This window comes from Lycorma delicatula, chromosome 8, assembly GCF_047948215.1.
Source record: "Lycorma delicatula isolate Av1 chromosome 8, ASM4794821v1, whole genome shotgun sequence".
Lineage (NCBI taxonomy): Eukaryota > Metazoa > Arthropoda > Insecta > Hemiptera > Fulgoridae > Lycorma > Lycorma delicatula.
In genome coordinates this window covers 88,263,684-88,279,843 of record NC_134462.1, presented here as the reverse complement: position 1 = coordinate 88,279,843, position 16,160 = coordinate 88,263,684, and the positions used below count along the sequence as shown (strand labels likewise).

The 16,160-nt window shown below is 31.1% G+C and overlaps 1 protein-coding gene across 1 annotated transcript in view; it reads right to left on the bottom strand.

Moving 5' to 3' along the window:
- The window catches only part of Taf8 (TBP-associated factor 8), a 37,227-nt gene that overhangs the window by 12,573 nt on the left and 8,494 nt on the right, over positions 1 to 16,160 (bottom strand). The window contains exon 2 of the mRNA XM_075373590.1: positions 14,237 to 14,523. Coding sequence (XP_075229705.1) covers positions 14,237 to 14,523 — 287 coding nt within the window. The remainder of the gene's footprint in view (positions 1 to 14,236; positions 14,524 to 16,160) is intronic.

Genomic DNA, 16,160 nt, shown 5'->3' with positions numbered 1-16,160 from the left:
AAGCAATCTGAAAAAATATGAACAGTATTATGGCTTTACAACGGTTATTTTGACACTAATTCAACACACCACCCTGCAAAATATGGGTTGTGGAATGTTTCTTAACTTTTGATTATTGATTCCTATGTATTTTTTAGAAATTTTTTTTCTAAATCCATCCATGGAATTAAAGTCAGGATTTAGAACTTTGAAAAAGCTGGTTCAGCATTATTAAACAAGAAGCTTACTGATAAATAAAGGAAACCATAGATACTGTAAACATATACCTGAAAACGTAAATGCTGTAAGAGCTGTAGTGCTATAAACTCTAAACAGTATGCATCTCATCATTCAGTTTTACTTAGATGGTTGAACACCAGTATTCTAATGGATTTACATATGTATCTACAAAGAACTTGAGGAATACAAGTAATAAATGATTTCGATCAAGTCAATCATATGATTTTAATATCAAGTTTTGTACCTCATAAATGTTAAGATAACAATATGCTAATAAGTAATGAATCACATTTCCACTTGCGTGGGTAAGTGAATAGATACACCTGGTGTTAGACAATGAATAACTAATAATATGCATCAAAAACCGCTACACAACACTACAAAAACTGTGATAAAATAGCATCTTCTGGAATAATTGATCTGCAATTCTTTGAAAACAATGATGGGAATGCTGTTATCGTCACATAAAAGTGATGTATTCAAATGGTGAAGAATTTTTGTCTTCCCAAATAGTGGCGAAACCTGAAATCAACCCAGACAAGTAGTTTCAACAGGAGGGATAAACAGTTCACACTAGTTACACAAAGCTAGGTGATTGATGAATATTATCTCTAGTTATGTAATATTCTTTGGCCCAACCAAGAAATATTTTTACACAGAGTATAATATATCTTTACCCAACAAGTAGTATAAAAACCTCATATCCTGCATCACTAATACATTAAAGAACGAATAGTGCAATTTATGAGCTCTCTTTTCAAGAGATCGACCGCCACTTTTCAGTTAAATTCTCACCACAAAAGCGTCTATCTACTACAAAAAACACACCGAAACACGACTCTGTTTTTTTTTCAATAATCGATCAATCATTTTCTTCAATAAATCGAACTCAATAAAATGCTCCGAGAGGTAAGGTTTCTTATCACGGGGGCTCATTGGTCGAGAACCTCAGTTTATTTTTTTACCAGATCGAGCGCCACTTTCCAGTCACCCGCCAATTTTAAATCCAAAAATTTTAAAAAAGGTCGTAACTCGAAAACGGTGCGTCCTAGCCCAATTCTAACGCGATTTTGAAAGGCCTAACCGGAAGGGTACTTTCCAACTTTTAGAGTTGATTGCCGATAGTTTCATCCACCCTAGTCCACTCGTTCTCGAGATACGCCTTTTCACAACATTTTTTGAAATTTATGCTGAAATAAAATGAAAATTTACTCAGTTAACAGTTTTAATAAATTTTAAAATCGGAAATCATTACTTTCAGCGAAAGCAAGATCTCTTTTCCCGAGACCGACTTCTCACCACGAAAGCGTCAAAAAGCATACCAAAAGACGACTCCGTTTTCTTCAATAAATCAAATACATTTAAAAAAATCAAGCATTATATGGGTAAATTATGCAATACATTAAAAGTGAATGTTAACATCAATGACATTATTAAAATTATTTTCATTATTACAAGACTATGAATTTTCAACGAATTGACAATGCTAGTAAATTAGTATTTTGTTACAAAAATCTGTCCAACAAATATGATTTAATTACATTTTTTGATAATATATTTTGGTGATATTGAACAATTGTATAAAAAATACACTTCTAATCCATTTACTATGCAATTAATGTGTGAATATAATAAAGATTTATTTACTTCATATGGAAAAAATCTTTATAAATCAATCAAATTGGAAAAAAATAAAACTTTTCGTGGAAAATAAATTGTCTATTGAAAGCGCTTTTGATGATTTAATTGAACAATATTTTGAATTGAAACACAAATTAAATAAAGAAATATGTTTCTGAATTGATGTTGCATATTCAAATACCAGATACAAAACGAGCATTAGGTGGTTCTTTAACAAAACACTCGTGGAATGCTAGTGAAAAAAAGTTTGTAAATATCTATGAATTTTTAATGGATATGGAAGATGTAGTATTTAACGCTATAAGATTACAAGTTGAAAACTATAGAGACAATATTAAATATTGTTTAGTCGTTGTTGTTGAGTTGGAAAAATGTGTGGGTGATAAATGTGATATTTGTATTTTTTTAATTTACACAGCAGCACTCGATTTGCCTTAAATGTATGTGAAAATACAACCGTTTTGAATGAACAGTATTTAGAAGCCAATGAAAAAATTAACAAATCTTTTGAAAGATTTATTAAAATGGGCAATGGTTGGGTTATGAATAAAATATTAAGCTTGGATCTCTAAATATCAGAATTCGATCCACTTTATGGGGGTAATAGTACATATTTACATCCACCAAAAGCGCTATTAAAAAAACATGCTATATAATAAATGTACAAAATGATGATGAAAAATGTTTTTTATGGTCAATTCTAGCACATCTATTTCCTAGCAATAATCGTAATTATCGTGTTTCATTATATAAACAGTTTGAAAATCGATTAAACATGAAAGGAATAGAATATCCTGTTTGTGTTAAAGATATTGATAAATTTGAAGCGCAAAACCCAAATATTGGTGTAAAGGTCTTGTGTTATAATATCGATGATGACAAAGAATCATTTGATCCTAATGATGTATATATAAAACGTGTGAATAATAATCGAAAAATTGCCATTTGGTTATTAATATTAACCGATGTTAAATTAATTCGCTCCCATTATACTCTAATTAAATATGACAAACGAATATAATGATTTATCAAGGATGATGAATGGTAATAATAAAATAAAAAATTAGAAAATGTGAATATTGCCCCTATTAATTAAACATTGTTTTAAATCTTGGTCATGTGAAAGCGAGCTAAAGAAAATCCTGCAAAACATATTGAAGATTGTAAACAAGGAAAGGTTCAAAGAATTACAATGCCAAAGGAATGGATTGGTGTAGGAGAGAATCGTTGACGACGGAATGTAGTATCGTTTAAAGACAATTATTCAACATTACCCGTGCCGTTTGTTATATATGCAGATTTCGAATCGTTTATAATTCCAAATCATATTGCAAACCCCGAACCAGGAACTAGTTATACTACAAAAACACATACTTATAAACCATCTGGATATTGCTATGTTATTATTGACGAATCTCAACATGTTGTCGAATCGAAATTATACAGGGCCACTACAGATGATGACAAGGTAGTTGAAAAGTTTCTCGTTGATTTATGTAATAAATACAAATATTTCAATAAGGAATTGTCAACTAATAAAGAGTGTATTATGAGGGAAAAAGATCGAAAAATATTTGAAAATGATACAAAATGTATTATATATGAAGAAGCGATTAATGGGAAACGTGTAAGACACCATTCACATACAAGTGGTAAATTTATTGGACCGGCCCATGAACAATGCAATTTAAATTGTAAACACGCAACATTTATTCTAGTTGTATTTCATAATTTACGTGGTTACGATTCACATCATATTGTATTGGCGCTGAATGAATTGAAGGATAAATTTTTAATTTGAAATTTCTTCTATTGCAAACAACAGTGAAAAACTTGTATCTATAACACTCAAGAATGAAATATTATACCGATTTATAGATTCGTACCAATTTCTATCTTATAGCTTAGATGATTTGGTGCAAAGTTTATTTGATCATTGTCATTTATTTAGTAAGAATAAGAAAAGGTTTTTTATAACATATTGTCAATTTAAAGAAATATAAAAAGTAATTGCGATGAAAAGAATAAAGAAAGAAATTTGTTCGATATGTTGATCCGACGAAAAGGTGTTTATCCCTATACATATATTACATCAGTATCTGTTTTCAATGAAACAAAATTACCACCCATCGAAGCGTTTTATGATGATTTAAAGAGAGAAAACATCTCTGAATGAGATTATAGACATGCGAAAACCGTTTGGAATAGTTTTAAAATTAAGACGCTTGGTGAATACCATGATTTCTATATGAAATTGGACGTTATGCTGTTGGCTGATGTATTTGAAAATTTTCGTAATAAAATGATTCGCACAAACAATTTGGACCCCTGTCATTATATATCGGCTGCACATTTATCATGGTTTGTAGCACTCAAGGTAACAAAAGTGCAATTGGAACTTGTTACAGACCCGATATGTATTTGTTTTTTTTAAAAACGCTTTCGTGGAGGGGTATCGATGATTCCCAACCGTTATGAACTGGCAAACGATCTCAATATAGACAACTATGATGAAAATAAACCGATGAAATTTATTAAATATTATGATGTCCGATCTCTTTATGGAAAATGTATGGTGGAACCACTGCCAGTAGATGTAAAAGGCGATGAGGAAAATGGTTATATATTGGAAGTTGATTTAACATAACCTCAACACTTGCACGAAACACGTAGAGATTATCCACTTGCACCAGAGAGAAAATCATTCCCAATACAATAATATGCTTTCTCCATTTCTTTCGGATGAAAAACGAGCACCGTGTAAAAAACTATTGTGTACTTTGCAAGATAAACACAAATACGTCTTACATTATAGAACGTTAAAATTGTATCTTCAACAGGGAATGGTGATGACGAAAATACACAGGGCCGTCAGTTTTCGTCAATCTCCGTGGTTGAAAAATTACATTTGGAAAAATTTCTTTGAATGGTGCCGCACAGAAGATACGATTGAAAAAAAGCCTATAAATGATTAATTAACAGTGTTTATGGTAAAACTATTGAAAATGTAAGAAAGCGAATCGATATGCGATTAATCAACAATAAGTTAAAATTTAAAAAATTAAACGCCAGCCCGAGAGTAAAACATTATTACATTTATGGAAACGATGTGGTTGGAATAACAATGTTGAAAAAATATATATTTAAACACACCCATATATGTAGGTTTAACAGTGACGGATTTGGCAAAACTAATCATGTACGATTACCATTATAATTACTTTTTACCTAGATATGGTCATGAAAACATAAACTGCTAATGACAGATACAGATTCGTTATTATACTCAATAGTGCCAACAAAACAGGAAAATTTTGACACACCAAACCAACCGAATCAAAAAGATGGAAATGTTTACGGTTCGAGTATAAGACTTAAAAGATGAATGGGTGGGATGCCAATCTATGAATTTGTCGGGTTAAGAGCAAAAATGTATTCAATGCTTTGGGGGCGATAACAGTGTTATTTAGAACAAAAAGACGGCCAAGGGAATTAAAAAAGGTTCTCGTATATTCGATAAAGATTGCAATTTAAACGTTTTAAACACCAGCTTTATAAAGATTGTTTATTCAATAGAAACATTTCATACTCAACTTCGAAATCATACGTAGTTTTAACCACCAAATACACTCGATTGATCAATGTAAAAAATCTCTTTCTCCATATGAAGACAAAAGATTCGTATTGGAAAACCTTATAGATCCACTCCCATATGGGGATAAAGAAATTTATGCATTGAAAAAAAGAAACTAGTTTAAATTTATTCTGTATTTGCATCTATAAATAATTTTTAAAATATTGGAATAATTTATTTATTTAACCTTTTTTACAATTCTAAGCATCAATACCACATGTAAATTCTACACCATGGTAATTATGACCATTGGCCGTTTTTCTCATACCCTTGTATATTTTGTAAACGTCGTTAGAATTGATAATTTCATTAAAATCTGACAGTGTAAGATCATTGAACCTTTGCGGTAAAAATATTTTTCCAAATCCTTCAATTGCAGCAATAATTGAATCACCATTTTTTGTTTTTATAAACTCTACTTTTTGAATTCGATAACGCCTATTTTGCATCATTTCATTAATATTTTTAATATTGCTGCAATAATTTAAACTATTCAATTTATCGAAATTATTAGACATTTTTACTATTCTATATATAAAGTAAAATTATTTAAAATTAATATTTTATTGACGATATAAAATTTTTTAAAAATGTTTTATTCGTATGAAAGATGGCTATTATCAGTAGCATTGACCTCGTTTCTATTCACAACCTCTGTAATTGAGTAATATGTCAATAAAAAGTAAAACAATCTACATTCTATGTATGTAAATGAAAAAATAAATTGAATAAAACATTACAAAACTACATGGCTCAAATCGATCCAAGAATTGTACGTTTTATCAAAACCAAACCATTTTACATAGGCTCTGTCGCCTTTTCGTTGTAAAATTTTCTCAATTTGGAATACATCTTTATGTTTGGTTTTTTGTAGTTGGTGTTGGTAAAAACGCCCCTTTATGACTTCGTTTCCGGAATCAATTAGTTCATAGGTAACAGGATTGGATTCACTATGTACTGTATGAATTTTAAATATTTCATTTGTCCAATTTGGGAGATAGCCCTTTTAAAATACTTTTTTATGTTTACTTATACAAACACATGTCGCCTACATTAAATTTAATTTTTAAAACTTTTTTCTATCGTATTTTTTATTTAAATTTGCCAAAACTTGCGCTTCGTTCGTCTTGTTTACATCTTTGGGTTTAAATAATGTAGCTGAATGTATAGAATTTTGTATTCATCTACAAGGGTTTGTAGTATATCTACCCATTTATAGTTGCCATTAAATTTAGTCCACATTTTTGTTTTCAACGTTCTATTGAAACGTTCAATAGTAGCAGCCTTTTTACCTGAATGGGTGGAATAATTATTAATATTGAATTTTTTCAACAAGGCTTTCACACGTGGATTGTAAAATTCCCTGATCTATTTGAAAATGTTTCATTTTGTGTCTTTTCAATATCGGTTCCAAAGCAAACACGACCTCTTTACCCGTCTTGTTCTTTAATGGTACACCGTATGAAAATTTGGTAAAACAATCAATTATAGTCAATAAATATTTATAACCTTTCTTCGATCGCGAATAAAAAATCATTTCAACTATATCTGCTTGTACTAGGTCGTCTAGACCCTTTAATTCCGTCTTTCTACTAGGATAATTACGTCTAGCTGGCCTGTGCAATTCAATTGCTAAATCAGTTTTAATAGACATTCTAAAATATAAAAACAATAAAATGAAACAATAATTTACTCGTCTTGTACTTTTGGTGTTGTAGTATTCAAGCTATTGAAAGCTTTTTCATACAGCAATTCCAACATTTTTTATAAAATCATCAATTTGCACATTTATATTAAAATGATTGCGTTTTCTTTTAAATTTAATTTCTTTAAATGCAAGATTAAAGTTGGTATTAATTTTTAATTTTAATTTTTCATTAGAGAGATGGAAATACAACAAAAAAAAATTTCCCATTGTAAATGTATTGAGTGGATGTACATTTAAAAACAAAAGTAAACATGGTTCTCTATTGTGAAACACCATTAGGTGTATTGTATGCGGCCCATCCAACTGTGGTAAAACAAATGTAGTTTTTAATCTTTTAGTTCAAGAAAACGGTATTCGTTTTCAAAACTTGTACACTTTCTCAAAACTGCTTCATTAACCTCTCTATAGAATGTTGTCAAATTTAATGATGATGAATCCTGAAATGGGCTATTATGAATAAACTGAAAACAATCAAGAGTCCCTCAACCAGAGGCGATTGAACAACATTCAATAATGATTTTTGATGATGTAATAAAAGAGAAGCTAAATAATATCGGTGCTTATTTTGCACGGGGCCGTCATAATAAAATTGATTATTTTTATCTAGCGCAAACAAAACAACTCGTACGTGACAACTGCAATTTTTTAATTTTATTCAAACAAGACAATTTAAATTAAAAACACATTTACGATGATCATGTAAACGTCGACATGTCTTTTGATGATTTTAAAGCAATGTGCGACCAAGTATGGAATACAAACCAATATAATTTTTTAGCCATTGACAAAGAAAAGGATAAAAATAAAGGTCAATATAGAAACGATATCGATAAATTCATCATTATTGAACTGAACGTAACGTATAACGTTAATAAAATATTGTTTTTAAGTTTCTTTTTTTCTTTATAGAGCAATGAAAAGGGAGAAACAAATGATTGAAATTGACAAGCTTAATAAAAATGTTAAACGTAAACATGCAGCCTTTATGATGGGTTTGGCTGAAGAAGAAGCTTTATTTGCTAAATGTTTCAAACCAATAGATCCTATAAATGAAATTAAAGAAAAGTAAATAGACCCAGACAACCTCCACTTACTGGAGAAATTGATGTAGACAGAGTAGGGCGTGAATTAGGTGATAGATTGTCGGCTCATTCAGAAAGACACCATAATAGATGTGAACAGAGTTTATTGGAACAAGATTCAGAAGAAGAAGATGTAGCCTCTTCTACAATGACAACATTACCACTATATTCTGAACAATCTCAAGAAGAGCTACCTAGAATATATACAAAATATAGGCCTATATTAGAAGACGGTCAGTCTTTCGATACTGAAATAATTAAACCATACTTGTAAATGTTGAAAACCGGTCCAAAAGTATCTCTAGACCTTTATGGTGTAAAGTATGATAAAATACAGATACTTGTACGTTGAGTGACATTAAAATTGAATTTAAAGACGATAAAATTCATTTGAGGCGTGTAATGTATTCGGCTACACGAGGTCTTTTAGAATGGTTGGTTTATAAAAATCCAGATTTGAAAAAGGTTCACACAGAAGATATGAAGGCTTATGGAGAATGTTCAAATATACTGGTGCTCATTTGATGGAACGACACGATTTACATACAGTGAAAACTAATAAATCTTTTAAATATAATGAAGTGATTAGAAAATTGTTTCCTTAAAAAAAAACTCGTTTACCCAATCTCCCCATATTAAACACAATCCACGTCATTTAGTGGTTCTGGGTTGTTGCATATACAATTCAATTATAATCCAGTATATTTATATTGGGACGATCCAAACGAATTGATTGATAGATTGTATACACTTATGGGTGGATATGATGCGGGAAACAAGACCGTTTCAAATGAAATCATATCCATAATTAAAGAATTGAAAGATGTTGAATTTGAATAGGTTTTTAAATATTACTTTTACATTTCTTTATATAGAGAAATGTCGCGAATAAAATTAGGTAAAGGCCGTCGACGTGGAGAACGAGGTTTTTCACTCACACCAGAAGGAAATTTTTACGTAAAGCATCATAGATTGTGTAATGTATCCGATCCTATCGATGAAAAGGATGCGTTGAATTTTAAACGATGTAAACTTATGTTTGACGAATATACAAACAGTCTCGGTGAAAAGTTTGTGGGTTTAGAATGATTAAATGGAGAAATGACAAATCTTGATGTAAACATAAAAAAATATATAAAGGATGAAAAAGTGAAACTTGCAGATGCAACTGTTGAATTTATGAAAGATTCCCTCGAACTTCTTAAAGAAAAAATTGCCAAGTATATAGACGATGAATTAAACGGTCGCATTACAGAAGATCTCATCGCGAACCAAATTAAATCCATTGTCGGGGTAATGATTCGAGAAAATGAAATGACTAAATTAAAAGTACTCGATAAACCGTAACATCGTTTATTTAAATTGAAATTAAATTGTTTTATATATAGACATGAAGAAAAAAGGCGACAGACAAAGACAAGACAGACTAAGAAAAAAGGTCGTGGTATTATTGGTTTTGTGGTGAATAAAGCTGTAGATTTATTACCAGTTGAAGCGCATTTACCAGGTTACAATTATTGTGGTCCTGGCACGAAATTGGATAAAAGATTGAAACGTGAAGATAAAGGCGTAAATAAGTTGGATGATGCCTGTAAATTGCACGATATTGCCTATTCGAAATATTCAGACACCAAAACCAGAGCCTAAACCGACAAAGCACTGGCTGAGAAAGCTTGGGAACGTGTAATTGCGCCGGATAGTAGTTTGACTAAAAGAGCGGCTGTCATGCTGTAACAAATGCGATGAAATTAAAATCTAAATTCGGGGGTCAATTAAAATTAAAGAAAAGTGGTGGTAGAGTAAAAAAAAAATAATCGATTCAATACCGAGGCGTGCTTTATACGACGACGAATTGAAAGAGTATGCAAAACGATTGAAAATTCCACATTTCAGGTGTTTTTATGTTGGAGGCTTTACAAAAAAAGATTGGAAAAAATGAATGTGTTATAATCAATTTGGACACTTCAATGGGCAATGGTAAACATTGGGTTTGCTTCAGAAAAGTCGATAAAATGTAGACTATTTTGATGGTATAGGAAACGTACGCCCACCTCCAGAATTGATGAATTATTTTGTAAAATCTAATGTAATGTATAATTACAACAGATATCAAGCCGATCATGATGTAATTTGTGGTCGATTGTGTTTTAGAGTTTTTCTTATTTTAGACATGTCGTGTTTGTTCGATTGATGGAAACGATTCGTTAATTAAAAAAACATTTATTCCGCCAATAGACCTTTTAAAAGGCCAATATGAATTGGGGTTAAAATGGTTGATGACGGCCAACACGATTCCAAATGTTGAAGAAAGCAAAAATAATAAATTGTGTTTTGCGTTCGACAAGGACGTTAAAAACGATGAAAATAACAATTATGAATTTACAAAGAAAAATTACATAACAATACCGACGGGTAGTTATGAAATTGAAGATGTTGGTGAATATATACAAAATGAAATGAAGAAAATTAAAAAATCAATCATATTAAAGGCGAATATAATTTCACGTTACAATGTGAAATTAAAAGCACCGTGTGGATAGATTTTTCTGATGCAGATTAAAGTATTGGCAGTCTATTGGGTTATGGGCCGAGAACTCTCAAACCAAATTAAACACATCATTCAGATCGAATAATAAATATCGCTCCTGTAAATGTAATACGTGTAAAATGTAATATTATTTCGGGTGGATATAAAAACGAGAAACAAGATTGCATTTTGTATGATTTCCAACTGAGTTTCGATTCTGGTGAAATGATTGAAGAATGTCCATTTTATATTACATTCGTACCAGTAGATGAAAAAGAAATTACCAACTTGATAATAAAATTGACCGATGAAAACGATCAGTTGTTAAACTTGCGCGGCGAACGAGTAAGCATGTCGTTGGTATTGATAAAATGTAAATAAGTTGTTGCAATTTGATTTTTTCTTTTCATTAGAAATGCCATATAAAAGTGATGACGATGATGATGTTAAATAAATATAAATTAACAGAGGAAAGTATTAAGAAATTAAAAACTCTAGGATTTGAAATTGTTGGTGGAAAATTAAAAAGCACCAATAAGTTGCTGAAATGAAAAATAATTTTTTCTTATATAGAGATGAATTATTTAAATGTTAAAAAAGTCGCGTCTACTGATGAATCGTTAACATATAAACAAATACATAAACACACCCCATTTGAAAACAACTTTAAAACGGGTGACAAGTTTATAAGAATAAGTCACCGGACGAGTATACTGTTCCGAGCGACAGTTGTCTACGTATTCGTGGGAAACTTGGTGAAAACAATAAAAAATAAACATCAGAATTGGTTAATTTTGCGGGCGCCTTTCTATTCGATGAGACTGTTTACAAAATAAACGGTCAAGAGGTGGCCAACATGAAAAACGTAGGCGTGACCACTATTATGAAAAATGTAATTTCAATAACAAACAATTCGATTTTATTATTGGAACAAGCCAGGTGGGTTACTGGTACAAATAAAATTAATACAGACGAAGATGGGCGTTTACTTTATACATTCCCCTTTCAATGTTGTTGCGTTTTGCCGAAGATTATAAGAAAATAATTATAAACAGGCAAGAATTGTTATTGAAACGTACAGTGATGATGTAAACGCCACGGTTTCAGATCATAAATCTAGACTAGAAATAACAGATGTTGCATGGCTTATACCATATTTAAAGATTTTGAGTCAATATCAGTTGGAATTGGCCAAATTTAGAGAAAAAATGACGAATTGCGCATACCGTGTAGAAGTTGGGAAGAAATTCATCAGAATGCAACAGTGCCACAGACAAAACTATGGTTTGGAATGTAAAAACATCATCACAATTGGACAAACCTAGATACGTTATTATAGGCTTTCAAACCGATAGATTAAATAAAGCTAAAAAGAACGCGTCGAAATTTGATTCGTGCAACGTTAAAAATATTAAAGTATTTATAAATTCAAACTGTTATCCACACGAGGATTTAGAGGTGATCGAATGCTGATGGACAAAATGTTTGTCGATTTTAAACAATTGTATTATAAATTGACTGATTCGCCATATAAGTTTTCAGATTATAAAAATAAATATCCCTTGTATGTGATTGATTGTTCACACAGGATGAATCAATAAAAATGGGCGTTATTGATTTGAAAATTAATACTGAAGTTGAAGAGAATTTTAAACCAAATACAATCGCGTATTGTTTGTTAATATATGAAAATGTAGTGGCTTACTCGCCGTTAATCGGCAACGTAATTAAACAACCTTCATAAGTAGACATTTTAATTTAAAAAAAAAATTTCGCTGAAAGTAATGATGTCCGATTTTAAAAATTAATTTAAAAGTGATTAAAACTGTTAACCCACATTTTCATTTTATTTCAGCATCAATTTCAAAAAAAATGTTGTGAAAAGGGCGTAACTCGAGAACGGCTGGACTGGGGTGGAAACTAGTGGCAATCGTTCCCAGATGTTGAAAATTACCCTTAAATTTAAGCCTTTCAAAATCGCGTTAGAATTGGGCTAGGACGCACCGTTTTCGAGTTACGCCCTACTTTTAAAATTTGACAGAATCTTTTTTAATGTATTGAATAAGTTACGCATATACTGGATCAATTTATTGAAATCGATTATTGAAAATAAAAGTCTTGTTTTGGAGTGCTTTTTGTAGTAAATAGCCGGTTGCGTGGTGAGAATTTAACTGAAAAGTGGCGGTCGATCTCTTGAAAAGAAAGCTCATATATTGCACTATTCGTTCTTTAATGTATTAGTGACGCAGATAGAGGTTTCTATACTACTCCAACATGTAATATACGTTTTTCTTGTAGCGATATTTAAAAAAATAAGGTAGTCCGTGATCTACCCTAAAAAAAAAGAAGAAATCAAAGAAAAGAAATTTATCATGAAGTTATCACATGTTCTTGGGCTATGTTATATTGTACTTTATGGAAAACATCAAAACTCGATTTGAATAATGTGTGAACTGAAATGATGACCACCGCCTTTAAAGATGTAGAATCAAGAACACAGATTTTTTTTAAGGTACAATTAAATGCTATTAAATACGCTGCGAAGTTGTAGTTAAAGCTCTTCTTTAAACTATAAATAAATAAAATAATTACATTTTTTAAATCAGCTGTTTAATTGCTCATCCATTATATGAATTTTTTTCTCCCAAAGTTTCCTGTGGAATTCTTGGAAATATCTGTTCTAAAAAAAAAAAAAAAAAACAGGTAGGTTGGATTCAAAAATATATTAACAATTTTTTCAACCATCAGTAAAAATGTTAAACAGGGAAGAGTGACCTTATTCAAAATCTAGTGGAGAATTTAGATGGTACGTACACCATTTTGTAAACAAACCAAATGCTTCATGAATGAATGGCTCACGTCAAGGTTGTATTATTTTCTTAATTATTGGTCTTCCTTTATTTTGTAAATTCAGTTCAGATACATTTCTTAACAACAATTAAATGTTCAGATTTAAAACAGAATCATGTAAACAAATTTGCAGATAATGGACTGTTTGTTGTTTCAGTTAAAAACGAATAATAATATTTAACAGTTCTTACTTTCCCTGTTAAATACAATTTTAACAAGGAAAATAAGAAGGATGAAATGTCAGGTAAAAAAATTCCAGACTCCTGATGGAAATCAAAATTGATATGAGGTGATCTAGAAACTAGCATGACAATCAATACATCAACTGACAGTCCAATTCTTATATGCTTTGTTCTTCAATTAAAATTACTTAGAATCTGGACATTTTAGCTACTGTTACTACCGAATTGATATTACTATAAATTATATAAGAATTAGACCACTCTAGACTAAAAATGTTTTTCTTCCATATGTTCATTCATTTTTCATACATCATGCAAAATTTTAATTTTGTTCAAACAAAAAAAAATATTTCTTGACAATAAATATAAGTAATAACAAAATTATCAACTTACTGGTGTTCTTATGTACGCATGTGGATCAGGAAATGGTGGTAGATGTGCTGGTATATGAACTGGATGTGGTTGTTTAACTCCAGCTTGCAATATACTTAATTGTTTAGGTTGAGCAGATGGTAATGGGGCTGGGACAACAGAATGATTAGGTCTGCGAGCATGCTGTTCAATAGTATTTACATTAAAACCCATATTGACCAATGCTAATATTACATCCGCAACCATCGGTTCAGTACGACCAGCCAACTCGGAACAACTTCTACTACCGTTGCCAACTTCTGTTATAACTATCAAAAATAAAAATCTTGAATTAATACACACAATTAATATTTAATAACCGTATAAAAACTAATTTCCACAGAAAGAAAATTAATGTGCGATAAAATTGCATTACAAAAGACAGTACACAGAACATTACAGCCAAAGCCAGGTTCTAATATGTTCAACTATCCGTAACACAAACAGTAAACAATAGTATGTAATTTATGTATACGTATAATCCAATTAAATAAAAATTATAAATTTGGATAGTCAAGATAAAAAATAAATGGTTGTCATTCACTATACCTACAGTTCATCTGCTTAGAAGTATATATTTTTCAGGTTTTATGTTCATCAGAACAAGAAGAAATTTCTACAGTAAAACTTGTCGTGGGTATGGCAGAAACTTACACACTGTGAACAAATTCTATTGTTCCAGCCAAGAAAATAGGTTGTACAATATTAATTATTTTTTAATAACACCAAATTTATCCACTCTGAAATGGAAAGAAATAGAGCCCAGGCCTTGCCCTATCCAATTTTAATTTGTTTGGCTCACTCAAAGACTTTTTACACAGCAAGAGGTTCGATGACAACAAACCAATCAAAAATGGTACACAAATGGTTCAAACAGCAAGGTAAAGACTTAAAAGCTGTGCAAATCAGAAAACTCACAGAATGGTGAGATAAGTGTCTAAATGTTGCAGGAGATTATGTTAAAATGTAGTGTAAGTTTCATTGTTATTGAACAAATTGTTTTTTCTCTATGAATTTGTTTCGTTAATTATTAAATGTCCCTCAGTATGTGGGAATTGGTAGATGTAATGGAAAAGGCTCTTGTAATCAGAAAATCTGCAAAACCTAGGTGCTTAAACTTAAAAACCAATAACCTCCTACAGTGTGGCACAACAAAAAAGCTTTGACTGCTGTAGTATTGGAGAAGTGGTTTTAATTGAAAAATGAAAAGGAAGATCGGAAAGTGATTCTTTCTGTGACAATGCCATGTGTCATCCAAAAATAATTCTGTCTAATGTAAAACTGGTTTGGTTCCCTTAATCCAAATCCTTCAAGTGTATTGCAGCCCATAGATATGGGTATTATTTACACATCCAAATCACACTACAGATGATATCTGATGCAATGCCTTCTGTATTCTTCTGTCACTCTTTGCACCTGTTTGCTGCTACTGGATCAAATGTGTGAAATCAAAGATCAACACACAGTCACAGATTATGACCCCTGCTCTAAAAGAGCATGAGCAGGACTAAGGGTAAAGGCCCCTTTGCTCATAACAGGGACTAGCGACCAGGAGTCATTGCCACGATGAGGTGGTGCTCGAACAAATCCTGCGCCAAAATCTCTGAATTCCCATGAAAAGGAAAATGAATTGTCTAACAATAAGGGCACAAAATTGTTGTAATAGTTCTAAGACAGCAAGATTGTGAAACTGGGTTAGCTACACACTCAACCACCAGTCAAAAATAGCACTGAAAAAGATTTTATACAACGCAATCTCTGCTCATGAAAACTGACCATAGATCTGATGCAATGTCTATTATGAACATTGAAGAAGCTGACAATTTTTATACTTTGGTGACATATTTGCCGATGCTATAAGCTGTTAACTGGAATGGCTTAGCAATAAAGTAGATACAAGCGGATA